The sequence below is a fragment of the Elaeis guineensis genome, chromosome 4 (genome assembly GCF_000442705.2).
Source record: "Elaeis guineensis isolate ETL-2024a chromosome 4, EG11, whole genome shotgun sequence".
Classification (NCBI taxonomy): Eukaryota; Viridiplantae; Streptophyta; class Magnoliopsida; order Arecales; family Arecaceae; genus Elaeis; species Elaeis guineensis.
The window spans coordinates 52497671-52521411 of NC_025996.2; the positions used below are offsets into that span (position 1 = coordinate 52497671).

General features: G+C 36.6%; 1 protein-coding gene across 1 annotated transcript; it reads left to right on the forward strand.

The window, feature by feature from the left end:
- The first annotated feature begins 710 nt into the window (after positions 1–710).
- Positions 711–20054, forward strand: LOC105042810 (RNA polymerase II C-terminal domain phosphatase-like 1). Its single transcript, XM_010920139.4, is given in 18 exon segments — positions 711–1183; positions 4197–4673; positions 5110–5320; positions 5536–5693; positions 5802–5872; positions 6016–6121; positions 6240–6323; positions 6495–6534; positions 6537–7066; positions 7160–7223; positions 10608–10741; positions 10825–10878; positions 11957–12053; positions 12785–13014; positions 13102–13188; positions 17502–17567; positions 18181–18254; positions 19657–20054. Coding segments are annotated over 18 exon segments (2850 nt in total). The 5' UTR covers positions 711–925; the 3' UTR covers positions 19766–20054.
- The last annotated feature ends 3687 nt before the right edge of the window (positions 20055–23741 follow it).

Sequence of the window (23741 nt, forward strand, 5' to 3'; positions counted from 1 at the left end):
TAACCCTGACATATTTAATTTTCTCTGACCAAGTCCACCTGGACCACCTCATATTGATTTTTTTTTTCCTTTTTTTCCCGTAATCCACACCCGGATTTTATCAACTCCACCTCAGAATCTAAATCATGATCGTACCATATATTATATATATATATATATATTATAGGTGGGGTCAGAGCCATGTAGATGGATATCACCGCTCACCACTACCCCACCCCAATGCGGAGGGGGGCGGAGGGAGGGAGGCTTGTTACATCCACACACACTCTCCGTACCTTTACTAGTATTGTAGACTATTATTATTATTATATTTATTTCACAAGTCAGGTCAAATTGTTTGGGACTTTCCCTTTCGTTCCCTCGATCGACGTCCTAGGGTTTCTAAATTTCGCTTCGTTGCCCGCCACTGGAACAGCGAGCGGGCGGTGGAATCCCAGACGCACCAAAAACCCTAGAATCGCTTCTCTTGGATCCGAGATTTGGGGACGGGGCGAAGGCCATAAAACCCCTTTCCCGAGGCCTCTTGAATCGAATCCGAGCACCGAGAGGCGAATCCTGACCCCCTTCTCTCTCTCAAGAACGGGAGTGAACTTTTCTTTTTCTTTTTTTCGCCATTGGATTCAGCAAGAACAGATCTTTCCCGTCTAAAGCCTGGAATCCCATGTTTTTGATCTATCTGATGGAACCCTTGGAGAAGGAATCGGACCGGGATCTTGTTCCCTTTTGATTCATGGGAGGAGGGATCCGAACTTCGTTTTCTCTCTTTTTGGCGGAAAAAGATTCCGTTTTTGTGTGGCCTTTGTGGGGGAAACGCATTCTTTTTCTCTAAGACTGAACCGATTCAGAACGGTTAATGAAGAATCAAACCTAGATCTGTTCTTCCAAGAAAGGGTTTCTGGTTTGATCTGAAAATTTCATCTTAAACATGTTCAAATCGGCTGTTTATCATGGGAATTCCCTAATTGGGGAGGTGGAAATCTCCCCCCAGAACTCGAATCCTGGCGCCTGGCTCAGGGAGATCCGGATCTCCCACTTCTCCCCGCCTAGCGAGCGGTGCCCACCGCTCGCCGTGCTCCACACTATTGCCTCGGCCAGCGTCAGCTTCAAAATGGAATCAAAGTCGCCACCGTCCGATGAGTCACAGCTATGTTCCTTGCATGCTGCATGCCTCAGAGATCAAAAGGTATTATTCCCAAAAAAGAAACAAACAGAAGGGTTTAATGACAGCAGCAGGATGATGAACAGTAAACCCTAATAGCCTGAATCACTTTGCTAAAATGTCACATTTATGAGCTGACTGTTCTGAATTCATGCTTTTTGTGGAAAAGACCATTCTGGTGAAATCCACTTTTCATGACTTTCCTTACTCTTGGTTAAAATGGAATTAGCTGGACCAAGTCCTTTTCTAATGGCTTCTTGACATGACTCTAGGGTTGCAAAATTAGTATGGTAACAAATTGAAGCTATGGTATTGGATTTTTCTACTGATCTGTGTTTATGAACAGGCTCAGGAGCACAATTTGGAGATGATTGCCTCATGCATCTTTATGTATATGATTTGACTCTGGAGTCAATTGCAATAGTCAATCATGGACAATCTAACTTGTGGACAATCGAACTAAAGCAGTATTATTTGATTTTTTTTTTTTGGTCATGATAACTAAGATGGTTCATTGTTGAGTTAAATTAATGGAATTTTCTATTGCAATCAGTACTGTTATTTTTTCTAGCAGATATAAATTGTAATCAGCTAATGCAGACCAAATATATGATGTATATTTCCTGTCCTCCACATATTATTTCTACATGTGGTGTTTTTGTGTCAACTTCATGAAATTCCTGACATGGATATGGTTGATAGAATTGGTTCACAAAAAGTGATTGACTTTATGCTTATATCTGTAGATACATGTTCTTTGTTTTATTTGCTTTACTCATCACATCTCTTTGTTGACAATTGACTATAGACAGTTGGCCTTCTTGGTCTAAAGGATTACAAGTTTAAGGTTAAAAGTGTGCGAAGTCTTATTTGCTAGCTTGTTCTTGAAGTTTGTTTTCCTTCAAACATGTTTGCAAATGAGGGTTAGAGTTAATTTAGGGAAGATAAAAAATAAACAAAAATAATTTGTAGTAAAAAAAAAAACTTCCTTTGGTTGTTATCTTTTTCTTCATTATTTGGAAAAAAAACCTATGAAAAGCTGCAGAGAACCTAGTGTATGAAGGTTTTGTAGAATGTTTGCATTGTCGATAATTTATCCTCTCATTAATAATCCCTTCAAAAGTTGCTGTTATTTTCTATGAGATTAATGCTGAAGTAGCACAAAGTTTGATCTTATGTGCCCTACCAAACTAATTAGGAGTAAGTGGCTCTTTGGTCGTTGTTTTCTGCATTTTGACAAACTATTCTGGCATGAGATGGTCATTGAAAGTTAGTTATGTAAATTTTGGAACAATGCTAGGTAACTATGGGATGCATATACAAACTACTTGGCTTGGTAGGACTGTGATGGAACCTTTTGAATACATGAAACTTGAGGGGTTATGCAAATGCTGGTGTGTAATCTGACTTCTTGAAACAATGTTGAAATCAAGGTTCACTATCTTGGTACCCGATCCCATATTGATATCATCCTATTACAGTGTTGGTACGTTTGGTATGATATCTGATTTGGTGTATCGAGTGTTGATATGCCCTTGATACCATGTAACAGTTTGGTACCAGCATGGTACGGTGTGGCCATTATGGTCGGTACGCACTAGTATCGACTGATAGGGTAAACCTTGGTTGAAATGGAGTTGGGTGTTGGAGGTTGGCATGTTATGGAATTTTCTCATTTAGGCCATTCTTTATGGAGGGGGAACCCATTGAACCAGGGAAAAAGGATGTGGGTGTATGAAACTCCATGACACTTGTTAAAACTCTGGTTCTTACTTGGAGTAAACTTTAACATTGTATCCAGATTAGTGATTACACTGATTGGTTTGTATATGAACATTTACAGTACAAGTTCTCTGTCTCTACGAGTTCAGGAAAAGATTGTCAAATCTACTTTACATTTGTGATGTTAGCATGGTCTTTCTGATGTTGTCACGTTTTAGGGACAAATCAAAACTACCATCTAGGCATTTTAAGGGTTTATTCTGATCAGTATTTAGCAATCAATTCTAGTCAATTCATCCTTCATTTTATCGTCCATGGGGAAATCCAAATTCCAGGGCCCGTTGAAGAAATAAATCATATGAATTATATTGTATCATGGTAGCCCTAGGTCCTTGAATCCTAGAAGGGAGGCTAGCTTTACCAAGCATGTTATGAGATATGCAACTGCAACATATTCTGCAGCTGGTATGGCTGCGGGTTGAGGAAGATATTAACTAAATCAAGTAATGATTTGTATCTGATATCTAGGATCCAAAATGAGATTATGCTGTCGAGATCCAAATTCAACTATTAACAAATTTTCAAAGCATTTCTCAAAAATGAATTCTGAATCAGGTTATTTGAATCATTGGTTACCTCCCTGACAGTCTTGTCACTAATGTCAAATAATATGCAGTGATAGAAAATCGATTTCAAGCGCCCCTTTACTGAGGATGTTGAAAGGTTTGCATCATTTGAGATTTGCAAGAAGTGCTATTTCTCAAGGGTCATTTAGAAAGTTGCATCTGTTTTTAATGGTGGTTGGAGATCCATATTTGGTTGCATATCCTTTTGGTGTTTACTACTGATTTAGGTGACTTGGGACCTTATGATTTTTTCTTTTTGGTATATATCTGCATATTCAGTCTTCTCTAGGAGCAAAATTTTGTCTTTTCATCCTGAATTTTTCGGACTTCATGCATTCAACTGGTTACAAAGAGAGAACCACAGTAGTTCATACAAGTTCAATAAAAGCTCATTGTTCTATTTATGAGTATAGTTGACAGAGGTCTTTTATTTTTGTTAAAATGCAAAATTTTGTATATCTGTGCATTTATGTCTGTTTGCATGTGTATCGATGGTGCAATGAGCCAGATCTCACTGCGAGGACAATTATAAATAATTTTTTTTTCTAGAATTTGTGATATATTTGATGCATATCTATTTATCATACACTAATGCTATAAGTTATCCTTATTTGAATCAACATTTTCAATGATATATTCTTTTTTATGATATATATTTTTTAACTCAAATTTACCTGTTATGCTTGCAGACTGCAGTTATTCCATTGGGAGAGGAAGAATTGCACTTGGTGGCCATGAAGCCTAGGAAAAACCTCATGCACTATGCATGTTTTTGGGGTTTTAATGTTGCATCAGGACTGTATAACTCTTGCCTTGGCATGTTGAACCTAAGGTGCCTAGGGATTGTGTTTGATCTTGATGAAACCCTCATAGTTGCTAATACCATGCGCTCATTCGAGGACAGGATTGATGCTCTTCAACGGAAAATTAGTAGTGAGACAGATCCACAACGAGTAACAGGTATGTTGGCTGAGGTCAAGCGCTATCAAGATGACAAATCTATCTTGAAGCAGTATGCAGAAAATGACCAAGTCGTTGAAAATGGGAATGTCTTTAAAGTTCAATCTGAGGTTGTACCGCCTTTATCTGATAATCATCAATTGATAACCCGTCCAATTATACGGTTACAAGAGAAGAATATCATTCTTACACGTGTTAATCCATCGGTATGTATTTGTGTGTTCCCTGTCCCATCTACAATGCTAGCATAATTTGGCGATGTTTTCCTTGATCTTCATTGCATTGTCATGCCACATTGTATTTGGATATTTTCACTCAGAACAAATTGTTCTTATCCAATCAACTGTTTAAAGAGTCAGAGGAAACTACTTATTGTTCTGTACAATATTTGATGAGTATGAGTTGCTATCTTTTTTGATTCATCAGGTGATGTCCAATGAGGTATTCTTTTAATAATGAAAGGCTTACTTATGTTTGCTGATTGGGATAGTATGCACTTCTTTACTTTTGTAGAGATATTATGAGAATCCGAATTTTGCCTCAATGAACCAGCTTTTCTTTTAAAATAAGTTCCTGACTTGCATTTTGTCTAGATCAATATTATCACATATATAAACAAAGAGTTCACTTAAATCTTTGCAGATACGGGATACTAGTGTCCTTGTACGGTTAAGACCTGCATGGGAGGAACTAAGAAGCTACTTAACTGCTCGAGGCCGCAAGCGTTTTGAGGTCTATGTTTGTACAATGGCTGAAAAAGATTATGCTTTGGAAATGTGGAGGCTTCTTGACCCTGATTCAAGCTTGATCAACGCTATGCAACTTCTTGACCGGATAGTGTGTGTGAAATCAGGTATGTCATGCAGAGATCTTGCTGTTGTATGTTGCATGATGACATTCACGACTAAACATTTCATCTATATCCTAGGCAAATTTGCTATGAAAGAAGCCAAATAAGAAATTAGCTGAGTGCTACTTCACATTTTTCAGAACTCTTTATGTTTTTCTAGTTGTATACTTGTCTTTTATTGTGGCCCATAGTTTCATAATTTTGTACAATGCTGATAGGCTCAAGAAAGTCACTCCTTAATGTCTTTCAAGATGGAATTTGCCATCCAAAGATGGCACTAGTTATTGATGATCGTCTGAAAGTTTGGGATGATAAAGATCAACCTCGAGTTCATGTTGTCCCTGCATTTGCTCCATATTATGCTCCTCAGGCAGAGGTACAACTGAATCTGCTTATGATAATTTATGGTTATGAAGCTAAAACTATACGGTTCTTTATTTCCTCAATCTACTAAACAAAGCCTCTTTATGACTTATGTTAATAGGCAAATGGCAATGTCCCAGTTTTATGTGTTGCAAGAAATGTTGCATGCAATGTTAGGGGTGGTTTTTTCAAGTAAGAGAATATAATTTCCTGTTATTACCTTTTACCAATGTGTGTCTTGATTACCATGGAGAAATGAGAATAAACTCTAGATTCTTGTGCACATAAAATGTTGATATTTTCTTGACTTGACAAGTCATGGCTTTTATTCACAGAGACTTTGATGAAGGCCTACTGCCACGAATTAGTGACATTTTCTATGAAGATGAAATGAAAGATTTCCCATCTGCTCCAGATGTGGGCAATTATTTAATTTCAGAGGTAAGATTTCCCATCTTCTCCAAATATGGGCAATTGTTTAATTTCAGAGGTGAAATCTGATGAACATGCGCCTTTATAGTTATTCTGCAACATATTTACTTTGTTTTCTTCGGTTCAGGATGATAATGCTACTTCAAATGGAAGTAAAGACCTGCTTTGTTCTGAGGGCATGACAGATGCTGAGGTTGAAAGGAGATTGAAGGTCTGTCTTATTGTAATCCTCAACTTCTTTTTCTTTTGTTTTTCTTTCTTCACCGATGTTTTTGGTTGCCTTGGTTAAGAGAAACAGAAGTTAATATTCAAATGCTTTACTACTGAAAAATATTCATGATACCAGTAGCATCTTACTTATGTCATTTTTAACTTTGTTCAGGAGGCAAATGGCAATGTCCAAGCTATCTATCCCATGGTCAATACTTTGATCCGAGCTCCATGTCTTCTATACAACATGTTATGGCTTCTTCATCCGGTGTACCTTCGCTGGCAGCCACTCAAGTGATGATGCCTTTGCCTAACAACCAGTGTCCACAGCCCATTGCATTAGGCAGGCCATTAGGTCAACCTGGGCTTCCAGAACCTAGTTTGCAAGGTTCTCCTGCTAGGGAAGAGGGTGAGGTTCCCGAGTCAGAATTAGATCCGGACACAAGGAGAAGGCTTCTTATATTGCAACATGGTCAAGACATACGAGATCCTACTCCTCAATTTCCTGTGAGACCCCCTCTCCATGTCGCAGTTTCTCCAGTGCAATCACGGGGAAGTTGGTTTCCATTGGAGGAAGAGATGAATCCAAGACAATTGAGCAGGGCACCTAAAGAATTTTCTTTAGAACCTGAGACTGTATGTTTTGATAAAAAACGACCTAACCATCAATCTTACTATCGCACTGGGGAGAATTCTATTTCCTCTGATAGAGTTCTTAATGAAAATCGGAGATTGGCTATGCAGGTAAATGATGTTTAAACATAGAATTAGAACCTATTATCTCTGTTGAGATCTTATTTTGTAGAAGGTTGAATAGCTATTAACCGTATAATTCAGTTACGTCATGGAGATGATCGGTTGAGACCAAACCATGCAGCAGCAAACTGTGATTCCTTCTCAGGTATTTTTTGTTAATTATCTTTTAATAAATGGTTAAAACTGCATTTCCAGAGCCTTTTTAGTTCTTCAGGATTGAAAATTTGGTTGTTACTGTTTGTAAATCAAATTTCTCTTGCTCTTTTCTTTTCTCTATCTCCATCCTTTGTTATATTGAGAGCTTATTTAGCCTCTGTTGCGGATTTCCCAAGTGAAATTCTGAACTCTTTATTTTCTTTCATGTTTCTCGTATGTGTGCAGATATATGCATTCACATACACATATATACCACTTGTATGCGCGACAGTTACTTTGCTCTCATATACGCTAGTTGGGTGCTTCATGTGAATTTTGACTAGGAATTTGTAATTTGGATGCTTAATCAATTCTGCATAATGTTGGAATATGTGAAATGGGAGGATTTTATGAATCTTATAGTTATGCATGGAATTGAATGAGTGATTTTAATTTGACTTCTCAGAATTGATGTTTAGGTGTCAGTTTTTGTTATAAGTGGAGCAAAAGTTTGCTCATTTATAATGGTTAACTTTTATAATGCCCATTTGGTACACTATAAGTAGTACATCAAGATAACTTTTATGTGTCTCAGCATTTGTGACCGTTGAATTTGGAGATTACATGGAGAAGTTAGAGGAGCATTGATCCAAGATATGATTTGCTCTTGGAAACTAGTTGCTGTGAATTTAAATTCTGAACTGTGAAGCTCCTAGTTCTGCTCCTTATGCTGACCTGGGTTTAGGACTCCAATTCAGTTCAAGAAGCTATGACATGCCAGGAGAAACACTGGATGACTGTTAAAAGTAAAAGGAGGTGAAATAATCATTTAGAGGTGGAAGAAAGGGAGCAATTAGGAGAAATAAAGCATCTGGAAGGGATCTTCTGATGCTGAAATAGACCTTTTGCTGAGGTAGAAACTGGTTTTGATTCAGATAACTATTGAGATATCTTGCAGGACATTTAGGGGTCTGGTGTAAGGGACAAGATGAGCCTGGAAAGTTTGTAGGTTGCACAGTTAATTTGTTTTTTTTTTTTTTTTTGGCCTCAAAGATGCCAAATGACAGGTCATTTAGGTGACAAATAGTGATTTGGGGTGTCCAAGATGAGTTGAACACTCACAATGAAGTCATAGGCATATGGATCAGGCTTTTCAGGGTTTAGTATGTCTGCAGGATTAATTTGTAATTTGGTGTACATGTTGGATTCATAACTTGTGCAGTCTTCTATGTTAGATTTGGAGACTATGATTTACTCTAATGTTTATGGAATGAATATCCTGAAGTTAAAAAAGATCACCAGAAGGAATTAAACACTATTTTTAGTTTTTCTTTGGTTTTTCTAACATAACGTAATTCTATATTTTATGACAATAGCTGAATTGGTGGTATCATGAGTATTCAGAAGCTCTGTTGTGTCTGTTGATTGCCTCAAACGAAATGGATGGCTCTTCAAGAGAAGATCTTTTATGATTTCCAGTATGTAGATTGTGCTACATCATGTGTTTGTACAGTTTCAATTTTGAGTCCCAAGAAAGGTTAGAGAACTCAACTGGACTGTACTTTCTTGACCTGTATCGCTTACCATATTGACATCGGGTATTATTTGGTTCAGCGAGCCATGAGTAGATATGATGGGGGTATACTGCATCTCTTACCTTATCTGTACATGAATGATATGAAAGTGTTCTGCAAGATTTCAAATCTTGGTCCCAAGTGACTTCATTAATTTCTGCATTTGGTGTAATTGTCACTACTGAGATTGACTTAAGTTCATGCCCTTATTGTCTTTTACCATCATTTTTTATTCTTAAGGAGTGGATAAAACACTTTTAGAGCATAAGATTTGTAGCTTTTTAGTAAGCAGGAGTAACTGGTCTTCATCTGTATTGGTGGTTGCATGTGGTGGATGTCATCAACCATTCTGCTTTATGAAGAAATTGATAAGTGAGATTGATGATTAAATTGAAGAATAATGAGTAGTTAGAAGGCTTAAAGTAGGATTGCAATGTAAAGAGTCCTATGAATAATGGATTGAAGAAATCCAATAGGAAAATCCTTGATGAAGCTGAATAATATAATGTGTGGTTGGAAACTGAGGGAATGCTTGAGGTCTTAATGATATCGACTATTCTCGTGTGATTTTGAAAACTGAAGATGCGAATTGCTTCAAAAGTTTTAAGGTCTGGGATGATTGGGTCACAAAAAGATACAGGCATTGAGAAGGTGATTTTTCACTAACATGTAAATTTGTACCTTTATGGGCTTATATCTAATCAGATAGTTAATGGTTTCTTTGGAAAGGGAGTTTAATACAGTGGAAGCTATAGGTTAAAGAAGCAATTTATGAAGGAGGTAAAGAAGCAATCTTGTAGTATGGGAAAGATCATTATCATTTATACTCAAGGCTTGCCATACTATACCGAACCACACAGTATAGGGTGTACCATATTGTACTGACTGGTATGCGGTATGGGAGGCATATACTGACACTCGGTACACCGAATCCGTCTCATATTGACATATTGACAGGTTGGCACTGGTATGGAGCCTGGTACCGAGACAGTGAACCTTGTTTGTACTCAAACTTCCTATTGAGCTTCCCATCAAGTTAATTTCTTTAATATTATGCAATTGATTCTGGATTACAGGGCAATAGGCTAAAAAGTTCTAGGGTATACAATATCAACAAGCTTTTACTAGCTGCAATGACATTTTTACTCCTGTGCAGGATGTGTCACAGAAGTCAAATTCTGCATGCTTCTAGCAGATCAATCTGTTGGCTGGAACAAAACTATAAACTGAGATGTGTCATTTTTATCATCTTTTATGGATGAAAAAGTCTAATTGCACACTTTTAAAGGCATGCCTGCTGCTGGCACAGGAAATGTTCCCCTTTTAATTTAATCGAGGGTGCGAGCTTATTGTGTGCTTGTCTCTAAGGATTATGTCACGTTATGGAGGATAATTTAGCGAGCAAAATGTGTTTAATCTGATTCTGTTGCATCTGAGTTAAGGTGAAGGACATACTAAGTTTCAGTTGAAACTAATTAGACTTGCTGTTTCCTAACCAATTTTGAACCTGGAAGGTGAGGAGATGCAACTGGTTTAGAATTGTGATTTCTATCATGATTTATGGATGAAATAAGTCTGATTGCATACTCTTAAAGACATGCCCGCTGCTGGCATGGGAAGTTTTTCTTTTTTAATTCAATTGTGCGAGCCTACAATGTGCTTGTCTCTAAGGACTATGTCGCATTATGGAAGATAATTTAGTTATCATAATGTGCTTTGTCTGATTTTCTGGTGCATCTTAGTTAATGTGAAGGACATGGTAGTTTTCAATTGAATCTAACTAGATGTACTGTTTCCTGACCAAACTTTGAACCTTGAAGGTGAGGAGATGCCAATCGGTCGAATTTCTTCTAGCCACAGGGACATCCAATTTGAATCTGGCCAGGTCACTGTACAATATGCGGGAACTCCTGCTGGGGTCCTACAGGATATTGCAACAAAGTGTGGAGCAAAGGTAATTAGAATTTTTTTAAATTATGAGATGTTGTGTTTAGTTTTCTTTTATTAATAATGCCTGTTCTAATTGTTTACTTGTAGGTGGAATTTCGAACAGCTTTATGTGACACTACGGAATTGCAGTTTTCTGTGGAGGTAGTGAAAATATAGAACCTACAGAAGTTTTAGAGGCATATCACCAAAATAATGGTTTTCTCAATGCATGGATTCTGTTTCTGTCCTTTTTTCACTTTAACTATGCTGTTACTTGATTACTGTTTCACTTATAGTGTTCTGATTTTGATTTAAAAAAGAACATTAAACTATGCTACCTTGACGTCACTGTCCATTAGTATTACTTTGCTGCCTCTTATGTTGTTAAGGAAGATAAATAGTGTACTATATACCAATTTCATCCCTCGAGTTAGAGTTCTGGCTCTTGTTTTTTCTCCTATGTGGTACAAAGTACTTAGTTTTGGAGCCTCGTGATTGGCTTTGGATTCCTACATACGATTACTGCTGGTGGCTATCTCTGTGGACTTCTGCTGCATCAGTGGCAGTGCTTGGGTGCTTCACCCTGCTTATGAGTTGTCGGTACTTTCTATAATTTTTTTAAGATCATGCTTCAAGGTACAAGTTGAGCAAGTCTATTCAGTGAATGTATTTTTTGACCCACTATTTTAGTTTCAGCAGTTCAGTGAGTATTAAAATTTTAAACCTATTTCTACTAGGTGCCTTCTATGAAACCTATAAGGCTACTTTATGCATATCAAGATCTTTATTATTGATTAGAAGTTTTAGCTCATGCATCAAGTACAGCCCCTTAAAAATTTTGCTAGACTTGGAAAAGGTCTGGTGGATGGTGGAAGATGATGACATTTGTAGGAAGCTGCTGTCATCTTCAAAGCAAAAATAAGCCAATGTGCCAAATCAACCCTAATCCTGCAATCCTATGTTGACTTATTCATTAAATTAAATCTTACAAACTTGGTTATTGCATATCTTTTGTTCTCAATGAAATTTTAGAGGGACTTTACAAGGTTCATCATTCTCCTAGTGGGTCTTGGGAGACATCATTTATTGCATTTTTTACACTTTCATGAAAATCTAGGAAAGGACATTTCTGGATTTTGTTATTATAAAGCTTATTGCTCATTCCCTCTGTTTTATCATAATAACCATATTCCTGTTTTGGGAAGTCTAATTTGTGCATACTTGTCATTGCCCTTTGCAGGTTTGGTTTGTTGGAGAAAAAATAGGGGAAGGAATTGGTAAAACGAGGAAGGAAGCCCAGCAGCAAGCTGCTGAATTCTCCCTTCGAACTTTGGCTAGTAAGAACATGTTTGGTTTCACAGTTCTTAGTCACTGGGCAGTAACTGTCAGTATGACAGTCACATCTTTCTGTTAGTATTATGTGTCCATGTTTTATACATAACAACCATAGCAGCAGCATTTCCTGTCAAATTACATGTGTGAATAATTATCGGATATCTTTGATGTTGAAGTTTTATGATTTAGACTTTTTGTTGGTTGCTTTTTAACTTCAAAAGGTAAGGGCTTTTCTATTTTCGGTGCTTTTACTTGCTGATTTAATTAAATTTGCTTATATGATGGAACAACCAGAATAATTTATGTTCTTTCACTGTTTCATATGATAGGTGTTATTTTATTTTATTTTATTTTTTGGGTGGCAAGAAGCCTCATTATCAGTTGTTGGTCGTTTAAGTGTGGAGGAATGCTTCTACAATCTTCAGTTTATTTATTTATAAAAAAATAGCTCCATTACTTTTCTTTGAGGATTTTGGTGATGGTTGCCGAGATAGGACGTTCATTATTTTGCATTGTTTGTACATCGTTCCTGTTTATTTCAATTGCACATGTTCTAGCCTTGGAGGGATTCTATTATGTTTTGTATGCAATGAATTATTGAATTGAGGATTGTGCACCTAAGAGCACCTTTTTATCATCATTCATTAATATATGATTGGTTGCTTGTAAGATACATTCCTGCTGTTTAAGAATTTCTCTATCCAATTCGGATCAATCCTGTTTTTTATTGCAGATAAATATTTGTCGAATGCTACATCTGATACTCTGCGTGGAGATATGCTAAAGCCCTCTAATGCTAAAGAAAATGGTTTTATAAGTGATCCAAACTCTTTTGGATATCCAGCATATGTCAGGGATGATCTTTTGGGAGTAGCAAGCACTTCAGAAGAGTCCCGTTTTTTGGACCTGAGACTAGAGGGTTCAAAAAAATCAACAGCTTCTGTTGCTGCTCTCAAAGAACTAGTAAGATGCACAGTTTTTCTTCTGTTGGTTTTTTGAAGCATATTTCATGACGGAACTGTATTGATATTTGCTGTTTCTACTATTCAGTGTACCATTGAGGGATTTAACCTAATTTTTCAACCTCAGCCCTCAGCTTCAACTGATTCAGTCGGTAAAGGGGAAGTGTATGCACAGGTAATTATGAACCTCATTTTTCCAACAATTGTTTTTTCTTTAGATTTTTGTCTTATGGTGCATGATGCTGCATGTGTCTTCTGAACAAAGTAATTACCAATTTTAGTTGAAGGCCATAATAATTCTTAAAAATCAAAATTAAGAGAAGAATGAATTATGACATTCACAGCATTTTGTCATTAGGCGAACATTTATATACTTACCCGATAGTTTGGGTCTTCTATTTCCCTAGTCAACTTCTTTTAGGTTGTTATCGACAATCTATGGTAGGAATTTAAAGAGCCTCTAGATATATTGATCACTCTTGGTTTGATGTGGACTTAAAAGTTTGTGAAACCTTCTAGAAAGTTCTTTGGGTTCAGTCCATATACAACTAGATTATGGAAGATGAAAAATGTTAACATGAACTTCAATATCCTCATAGATTTACAATGTTTGCCATTTATAGGAGCTTATGTCTAAGCTATAAAATACAGGTTAGAACTTTTGTCTGGAGATGAAAAATGTTCATTTGAAATTCTATTCCTTCTGGGTTGCTTATTCTTCTCATAGTTTGTTGTGTTTTCTGCTTGATTCCAAGCTTTGAGAATGTTTTACATCCTGAGATTTAAGTCAATATATTGACATGGGTTGGGAGGCCTAGCGCTATCTTTAGAGAAACACAGTGGAAGATTTTACTAGCTAGGAAGATATAATATAAACTAGTTGCAATTATAAGAGAACTAGAAATGAAGAAAGCAACCAAAGTTTTATAAACTAGAGATAGAACTTAATTATGCAAATTAAAAGCTAAATAAGGATAACTATTAGCTTACCTTGCTACTGAAGGCCCTCACTTTCACCTGGAATCCACCAAGGCTTCTTTAAGAAGATTTCAAACTGTCGGAATCCACTAAGCTTACTGCTGCCAATCCTCTAAATCCAACAGAGCTGCATAGAGTCCACCATGCAAAGAAGAGCTTTCTAGAATCCACCATGCAAAGAAGAGCTTTCATTGATTTTGTGATTTAATACTGGGATATGTTGCAGGGTATTTATAATCTCTAGAGCCCCTTATAATGATAGGGATGAGTGGATGCCTTAAGCTTGTCTAAAACTATAAAACGATTCCTTATTCAACTAAACAAAGAAACTCCCACCGAAAGGGCATTTTTGGAAGAAATTTCCTTTTCATGATGAACCTAGTGCTTAGATGGGCTTGAGCGGCAATTGATTTGTCATTAGATAGCTTCTTATGGTGAATTACTTATCGTCAAATCCTCTTAGTTCCTTTGTTGGCTCGAATTCGACTTCTTGGACTTTATGTGGATCAGGTTAAGGTGGCCTCAGATTGGTTGACTTTGCCGAGCTTCTTGAAGCTGTCAGACACTTTTGAGAGTGAGCTTCTTCCTTTTGATTGCAGGGCCTGTGCTGTTGGACGGTTTTCAACTCTGGGGTCTTTGTCCTCAGATTGGGGTTTTTTCTTGGCATCATTTTGGGTGGTCGTGGCTTGCTTATATGTATTATGTCTTACATCAGATCAACTGTTGTACAAGTTAACTTGGAATTTGCTTCCTTTCGGTTGCTAGATCAAGATCAATTATTTTTTAAACTATGTTTTAGCTAATAGTGAAAGTTGACAAAAATAAGGGTTAAAAATATCAGGGAATTTATCACTGAGTTGCACTTGATGATGTTACCTCTTGCCACTTGGTCAAGATGTTAGGTGTTCAATTCCAGTTGTAGTCAGCCCTCAAAGGTAGGGTGGGAAAAGAGTAGATGGTGGGGATAGCCGTTGCAAAAAGAAATGTTCATATAAATATAAGAATCCAACATACTAAGCAACATCAGAATCAGAGCAGATGAATGCATAACTTGAGGGCTGATATGCAACTCAAATCATAAAATGTTTCCAATTATAGATGTCCATTGAGAATGTTGCATTAATTAGAAGAAATAGTTCAAGCTTAATACAGATAGTAAAAAGGTTTGGAATTTTGGTTGCTATTCAGCCTATCCTTGAGCCCAAAACTTTTCAGCCAAGGTAGGAAAAATTCAATGGTGCTCGACCATCCACTAGCTTGCATGCATACATTAGATAACATAACCATGTAGCCTTGTCCCAACTATTTGATTCAGCTTTTTGAATCCTAAATTCATCAAGCGCTCCTATTTAGGATAACCTGTGTGCTTGTATATAGAAAGAGGGGAGAGAGAGAGGGTAAAGAAATGATTTAAAAACATTATAACTTATAAGACATGCCGTCCATGAAAAATTTAGTTACTCAACTAATAAGAAGTCATCTTTCATAAGTTGTCAGCATAAATGATTGTGTAAGTACAAACAACATTCTGTATCTATCTATCTATCTATCTATATATATATATATATATAGAGCCATGATAGAATCGGGTTGATCGGATTTGGATTTAGATCCAGTCAGATCAAAATTCTATAATAGAGGTTTTACATCAATGATTCAAGCTGTTGAATGTGATCTACTACCTCAAAATTGCTTGCGCACACAAAATCAAATGATCTGGAGACCCCTAGCCTATGTATCAAGTAGTCAAAACTTGAACAGTCTAAATAAAATTGAATTAAATATATTTTTGGATTACTTGATGCATGGGCTAGGGGTCTCCAAGTCACATGATTTTTTGTGTGCAAATAGTTTTGAGGTAGTAGATTATATTCAACAGCTTGGATCATTGATGTAGGATCCCCATTGTCCAATTTTGATCTGATTGGATCTGAGCCAAAATCTGGTCTACCTTACCTAAGTCTGCCCATATGTATATATACATATATATGTATATGTATGTATGTATGTATATATATATATGTGTGTGTGTGCGCGCGCGCCGCATATATATATACATACACACACACACATACATATGTACGTACGTACATGTATGTGTGTTTGTGTGTGTGTGTGTTTTATGTATGTATGTATATATGTTACGTACGTACATATGTATTCTATATAATTTTTTATTTTTTAATATTTATTTCTAATAAAATATGTATTTCTATTAACAAATATAATTTAGATAAAAAGTTGTTAGAAAAAAATAGAGATGTTAGATTCCAAAAGTTACTATCATGTATATTGCATTTCCAAATTTTTATTGTAAGCATTTTACATTTTTAATGCTATACTGAGTAAATTTAACAGGTATGATATAATCATACCATCCCTTAGGCATGCAACATAAAAAAAATTAAAGTATATTACATTTGAATTTTGAACATTAAAAAATGAACTAAAAAACCCTATTTTCCCTTGAGACTAAATAAAGGAAGTTTAAAGACCTTAAAGCAAGAAAAAACCAATTTTTTTGGTATACATATATGGTTCAGTATTGTAATGGTATTGTACCTTACCGATCACTGACAAGTATGCAGTCCATTATTCAAACTGCAAACTTTGATCCTAACAGTTTAGTATCTATGCTATCTTTGTACTTCCTGTTTTCTGATTGTCAAAAGCGTATTAATACATATGTACTTACGTACACATGTATTTACACATATACATGAAGTTCATGGATTTGCATGTGTTGTGATTAAAACATTCATTCAATCATTCATTCATTCATTCCTTCGTTCATTGTTTGTCCATCCATTCATTAGTTTATTCATTAATTAGTTCATTCATTAATTCATTCTGAGAATAACATTAAGTTCAGGGATTTATATGCTCTTATGATTAAGTCATGTGTTTGCAACTATAGATTATAGACATAGAATATAGCTTTTGTTGTGATTTGAAACTTCATTCTGTTAATGGTTTTTATATGTTTAGAATTATAAAGTAAACCAATAATACAAAGAGGAGTATTCAGGGTGCTTTTGGAGACCTTTCAAGGTTTGACTAGCATAGAGAAATATAAAACCAGAGGCAGCCCGAGTTGTCTAGCCTGGTGTGATCTGTTCTATTGTGATATCCCTGCATTTCTTTTTATTTTTTATTTTAATTTTCTTTCCATGTGTGTTTGCATGTGTGCTAGTGTGTGCATGATAAAAGACTAGATGCTGGTTATAAAAACCTTTTGCATGTTAGGGCCAATCTCTTGTTCCCTTGTGTACAAGAGTCCAAGGCTTCTAGGTTATTCTCTGTTGATCTAAATTTTTTATGAACCTTTCAGGAATGCTTTTAGTTGTTTTATTTATTTACAAAATTCATTAATTTCGGAAATATAATTAAAATTTTTTATTGAGTGTAAGTGGTCAAAAGTGTGCAACATCATACACAGTGGATATGTAAAATTGTTTGTGTTACTGATTTTGGTCATTGTTTCTTTTGGCTGGCCATGAACTAATTTAGGTTGAAGTAGCTGGGCAGATATTAGGAAAAGGAGTTGGAACAACCTGGGAAGAAGCTAAGCTGCAGGTATTAGCTCTTTTCGAGTTTTTATTTTGTCTTCTTATGTTGGCTTTGTAAATCAGGAGATTTCAAGTGAAAAATGTGCATTACTCGATGAGGGACTATCTAGAAAGAATATCATGGAGAGAATTTAGAGAACTAATTAAGATGATTATGAAAATGATTCAAGCATGTAGACCTGTATAAAGAAACAAATGATGGAGAAGGAGATATGTAGCTGGCCTAGAATGTGTTTGCACAAGGTTATCATCAAGTATGCAGGAGATGATTTGACTTCCACTTGCCTATAACATTAATCTCTCTACTCGGATATGTATGAGAAACAAGCATCAGTGAATTTCTTTACATCTTGGGAATTAGTGACATCTACTCTATCTATCATTTTAAGTGGAAACCAAACTTGTAACTTCTGCAACTACTGATTTGTACTAAGTTGGCAGAGTTGATAATTCAAGAAAGTGATTTAGGGAATATTTTGTGTTATCATTCAACTTCCTTTCACTGATTGACTAGATCAAATTTGCACAAATTATTGCTTTTCCATATGCTAAAAGATGAATCAATTAATAATATGGCAACCATGACCATGTTATCTGCACAATTCTTGTCTTTTTCACAGGCAGCTGAAGAGGCCCTTGGAACTTTGAAGTCTATGCTTGGTCAATTTACTCAGAAACGCTCAGGATCTCCAAGGTGAGTTACCATTTTATGCTGAAAGTGCGTAGTTATGCACTTCACTGATACCTATCAGAACTGTTTTTGGTTTGGAAATTACGATATTGGTAATCAGATAACCAGGAAGAATATCATTATGAAATTTAAGAAATCATGGAAAGTACATTTAGAAAAATTTCAAAAAAATTGAAACATAGAAATAAAATAATGGTAAAAGAGATGAGGGTCATTAGCTAGTTATGGTCTTGGCAATCCGGGCTTGTAGAAGGGGCGAACTAGGGACAAATCTAACGTTTGGCATTTTCTTGCCCAATGTTGCTGCTTCAAGACTTGAATCTGTGTCATTTCACAGCCCAAACCTTTTACCAATGCACCAAGCAATGGCCCCTAAAATTAAATTGACTAGAGGAAGGGCTTGAGCCTTTGACCTTGTGGTTTACCAACTGAGCTACTTTTGCTTAATTATTTAAATTATCTATACCAAGCATATTAAGAAAATATAACATGGGAGAGTGAACAGGAGAAATGATAGCAGGAATGATGACAAGATGCTGAATCGTTTGTGAATTACTTCAAGAATATTTAGCAGTAATTTGTTAAACTGAATACGGAATGGAACATGCGTTAGTTATTTCTTGGAAATATCTCAAAAAGCATTTTAACAACTGAAAAACCTGCAAAATTTTCTTTATCAATAATTATATTGTGATATTGGTTTGAGATTTAGTTTTGAATATACTAACTCAAGTCATATGAGTCTCATTTTCTCCATTCTTTAAATAAAATACTATATTCTCCATCTATTGTAATGGTGCCTGACTACTGGATTCTATGAACTATGAATTAAAGATGAATGTTGGCTGTGTCAAACCTTGCCAGCTTCTTCATGTTAAGTTCCTCTTTTCTCTAGAGTTGCTTTGACCTGGCACATACACCAAATCTTAGAGGATTGATATTGCCAAAAATAAAAATCTGTTCAGTTCTTTCATATGGATCACAGTCTTGGAACTATACCCCATAGCTAACACCAATGTGGTGGAAAAAGCTTGTATGATGGTTATGATGCCTCTCCCCATTTAATTCCACTGACTTCTTTGTGTTCTCATATTTGATGGCAAATTTCTATTTATGGTTATAGAAACATTTGAAGGAATTGCACTTGCATTATTTTGTGGAGCCATGGTCAGGATGGTTTTATTCCACTAACATGTTGTTGATTATTGGAAATGGGAGTCTTATTGCTTTTCTTCTATATCTTTTAATTCAGTTGATTGCAGTCTGGTACACTGGCTTCTGCTTGTGAAGTTTGGTCTTCTCTTGTAATTATAATTACATTTTTTTTCTTTTTTCCCCTATTTCCTTTTTAGTGGCCAGAAACTGTTACACTTCTTGATGGTCTATCTGCCATCTCTTCTTTCAGATCAGTGTCAGCAGCTCCAAACAAGCGTTTGAAGCCAGATTTTTCACGGATGTTGCAGAGAATCCCATCATCTGGTAGATATTCTAAGAATGAAACTCCTGTGCCTTGACGACTACCACCATTACCGTTTTTCCACTGAAGCATCTGCTGATTCATCTATAGCTCAGTAGTGAGATGGACCTATTGAGGTCACAGAGGAGGTCAATGGCAATTTTGCAAGGTGCATCATCTGTAACCAAAGACAAGCTTTTCAAGGTAACTGTTAACACTAGTTCCTGCTGCTTTTCGGGTACTTGGGTCTTACATGATCGATCCATGAGATATGAGATCTCTCGTATATGGGTGTGGTGGTTGTACATATCTTCACCACCGATTATAAGTTTCCTTTCTACATCTAATGTTGGGATCATTCTCAGTGTGGTTTTGTGGATGGGGAAGATAAACTACTGTTAACCGTATCATCTAGATGCGGCATCTCTTCGATATTTGATGTCACGGGGTTCTGAAAACAGATGTTGCAGCTTGGGTACCTTCACAGATCACACGTTTCTTTTTCCATGGGCTGTGGCATTCTTGGCTAAGGGTTCATGCCCCCGGCATTCTTTGCTTGTGAGGGCCAGAGTGGCAGGAAAGCCTGTTAGTCAGGAAAACAGTTGCTTGTAAAGATCAGTCTAACAGTTATTGGTGCCGAGTCAGTTGAATGCTTTTGAGCCTATGAATCACTGGAATTGCAGGCTGTCAATTTTGTCAGATGGCAGCTGGGAAAAGAAAATTGACTCTCCACTGTATATTTTTACAGGTTCCAGCCCTGTTGTGGAAACTCATATTCCAAAGAATGAGCTTGGGCTTGTTAATGGTAGTTAGTCTCCAAAAAAAAAAAAAAAGAGAGAGGGTCTCGATGACGCAGTTGAGTCCTTGCTATATCTTTCAGTGGGTAGATGAACTGTAAACCAGTTTTCCTAATTACATGAAGTGAGGTTGGTTCCGAATTAAATGTGATTCTGAATGCAGCAATGCTCAATCTTTGTTCACCGCAAGAGGAAGCTCATGTTGCAACGAATCTTGTTATTGATGCTTGCCTTACCTAGATGACCCCCCAAAACCCCCAACCCCTCCATGGCGCATCACCGGATTTTGGATGAAAGGTTGGGAAAAAAACCGTCTATTTTTTTTTTCTCAAGTACAGTAAAATGAGAGTCAGCAGATGATAATAATAACCAATGCGTCAGGATGGGGTTTCCAAATTGATTTAACATTAAAATATCTCCAGGTTGCCTCAAGTGGTTGAGGACTGGAGGTGAAGGATACGAAAACGTTTCAAATAGGTTTGTAGTATCTACAGCTCCAGCCTGTTTCTTTTCTTCTTTTCCTCCATGTCTCTGCGGTAAAAATCTAATCTCTGCATTGCAAGTCTTTTGTTTCCAATCATGATTATGTGGCCTTCTCAGCTCTGCTGGTGGTGCATTTGATGGCTTAACTAATGGATGCATGGTTGCATTCTTGAGTTCTCTTTCTGCAGCCTTGATCATCAAATAGGAAGTTTAAGATGGGCCACATAAAGTGTCCTTGGTTTGGAGAGCTTGAATTGTTTAAATGGAAGCCTCTCAGATTCCTGAATGCGTATCATGGTGTTCATAATGTTGATTCATCAATCAATCAGTTTAATAATATGGCTTAAAACTTAAGCTGGAATCATTTGATGATCAATAACTTCTAGATTGAATCACTCTATCTTGTGTTTAATTGTCGTTTGCAAGGTAATTATCCAAGGTGAGGCTTCAGGGGAAAATATGGGTTTGGATCGCTAGGTTTTTAAATTTATAGGTACACGAGGTAGAGAGAGGACAACTAAGTCTCTATCTTGTGATGCAAATGGGGTGGCTCACGGGCCAATGTTTACATTCAGGTTGGGTCTTAGGGCGGATCTACGAAATCCAAGATTTTGTCATAAAAAATAAATACATCCATAGAATCAGAAAATAAAATTGTCCAAAAATTGGGCTGGAAGAATGGTCGTAATGTCCCATAATATAGTCCTAGTGTTATTGGCCACAAAAGCAGCCATCCAGCTGCATTAATAGCTTTCATATAACCATTAGGCTTGTAATTGTCGGATCGGATCGGGTCTTGAGTGATCCCAATTCGATCCAATTTTTTGATGGGGTCTTGATATTGGACGCATATCCATCTCAATAAAAAATCGGATCGGATCGGATCCATGGCCGAATTTATTGATCATTGGATCATTCGGATCAGGTCGGGTCCATATATAATCCAGTCTCAATCCATGAAATGCGGATCCGGTTCGGATCTAATTCGGATCGGATCGGATCATGGGTTTAAAAATCTACATAAAGTGAAATTAGAGGTCATATCGATAGCAAAATAGCATGGCCATATCTATCTTTTCATATAGATATTCTCTCCTCTTCTCTTCCCACGTCTTCTCACTTCACCATTGATAGTGGATATTGTATATCATCCCTAAGGCAATAATAATGTACAACAGTAAATAAGTAACTGAATATTTTAATTATGAACAATTGTTGGTATGTCCCCAGTTTACTTTGTGTCTGTGGAAAGACTTTTAGAAAAGTTCCGAGATTAGCCGTAAGAATGGCATTTCTTTTGCAGTGCATTAATGATTTTGTGATAGTGTGACAGTATTAAAGATTTTAGTAAGAGATTTAAGAAAGAATTTGGGTGAGTCAATCTTTTGGCCCAAGTTCAAATTCTTATTTGGATGAGTTATTTTAACTGAGTTCGGGTCTTATATTTGGATCCGGTTCGGATCGGATTATATATCTTGAGATCCAAATTATCTAAAAGTCTCACGGATCGGATCGGATCGGATTGGATCCAAATTCAGAAAATTCAGATTCGATCCGAAAAGATGAACGGGCCTAATTTTTGAACTCGATCCGATTCATGGATCTTTTAAATGGATTCGGATTGGATCTAATCGGATTAGATCGGATCGAATCATGGATCAAATCGATCCGTTTGCGGCCTTAATAACCACGAGATGTCTTGAGCAAAAGCAAAGTGTGCACCATTCGTCGCAGTCCTGTTGAAAGGGATGAGGTCTGGTAATAGAGATCGAGGATCCAAAAGCCATCTAATAACACAAATATGGGAGGCTCTCAATGTTTGTGGAGCACAAGTCAGCCCCTCCCATACGGTACGTAAGTTACATCGGCTATTGGAATTGTAGTGTCAAGCAGCTGATCAAGCACCACTAGTTCTGGTGATGACAAAAGCTGCTCCACCCAAAATATTTATCGTGTACGCTGCCAGCAAAGATTTCAACTTCTGCTAGTTTGAAAGAGAGACAGAGAAGAGTGCACCAGCTAAAAGTGGAAGTACATTTTTTTAATAAAATTGCTTATCGGTTGCATCCCTGCAGCTTCAAAGGCAGCTTAAAAAACTCTATCAATATGCAAGTGGATCGGCGTTATCTGGTGAACAAACTAGTCAAAGGCTGGCAAAAGAAAAAAAGGAAAATAAAAAAGAAGCTAAGAGGCCCTATTCAGTTGCAAAGGAAAAGATCTGTACTCTCAAAGTTGTATCACGTTCTGTATAGGATTGATCCTTCCGTACCATGAGCCCACCTTGTTTATCTTTTTGAAAATCGTAGCCCCTTTCTTTGTGACTTCTTCTATCTATAATTCATCCACTAATTCTGTTCCAGACTTCTAGTACTCTCAAAGCTGCTTCTTTTCTTTGTTGAACAATATGGAAAAAGAAAATCCTAGTCCATGATCCTCTAGAGACATGAATTCTTTTGACTGCTATATGTAATCTGAAATTCCGACGAATGAACCAACTGGACTCAACAATCGTTTGGTTGATCCAATTCACTTGTTGAGCTCTGATTTACAATCATTCAACGAATTAATTTTCTGATGTTCCTTCTTTGATGATCAATCTGAGTTTTTACGGCAATTCTTTGTCCTTGGGATCATCATGCTATAGAGACACGCACAATAATTTTAGAAATATTCAACTCTAATCATAAAATCTTATGACTGTTTAATAGCTCTTGCTTCTTAAATCAATTGAAGGCAGCCTTGATATCATCTGTG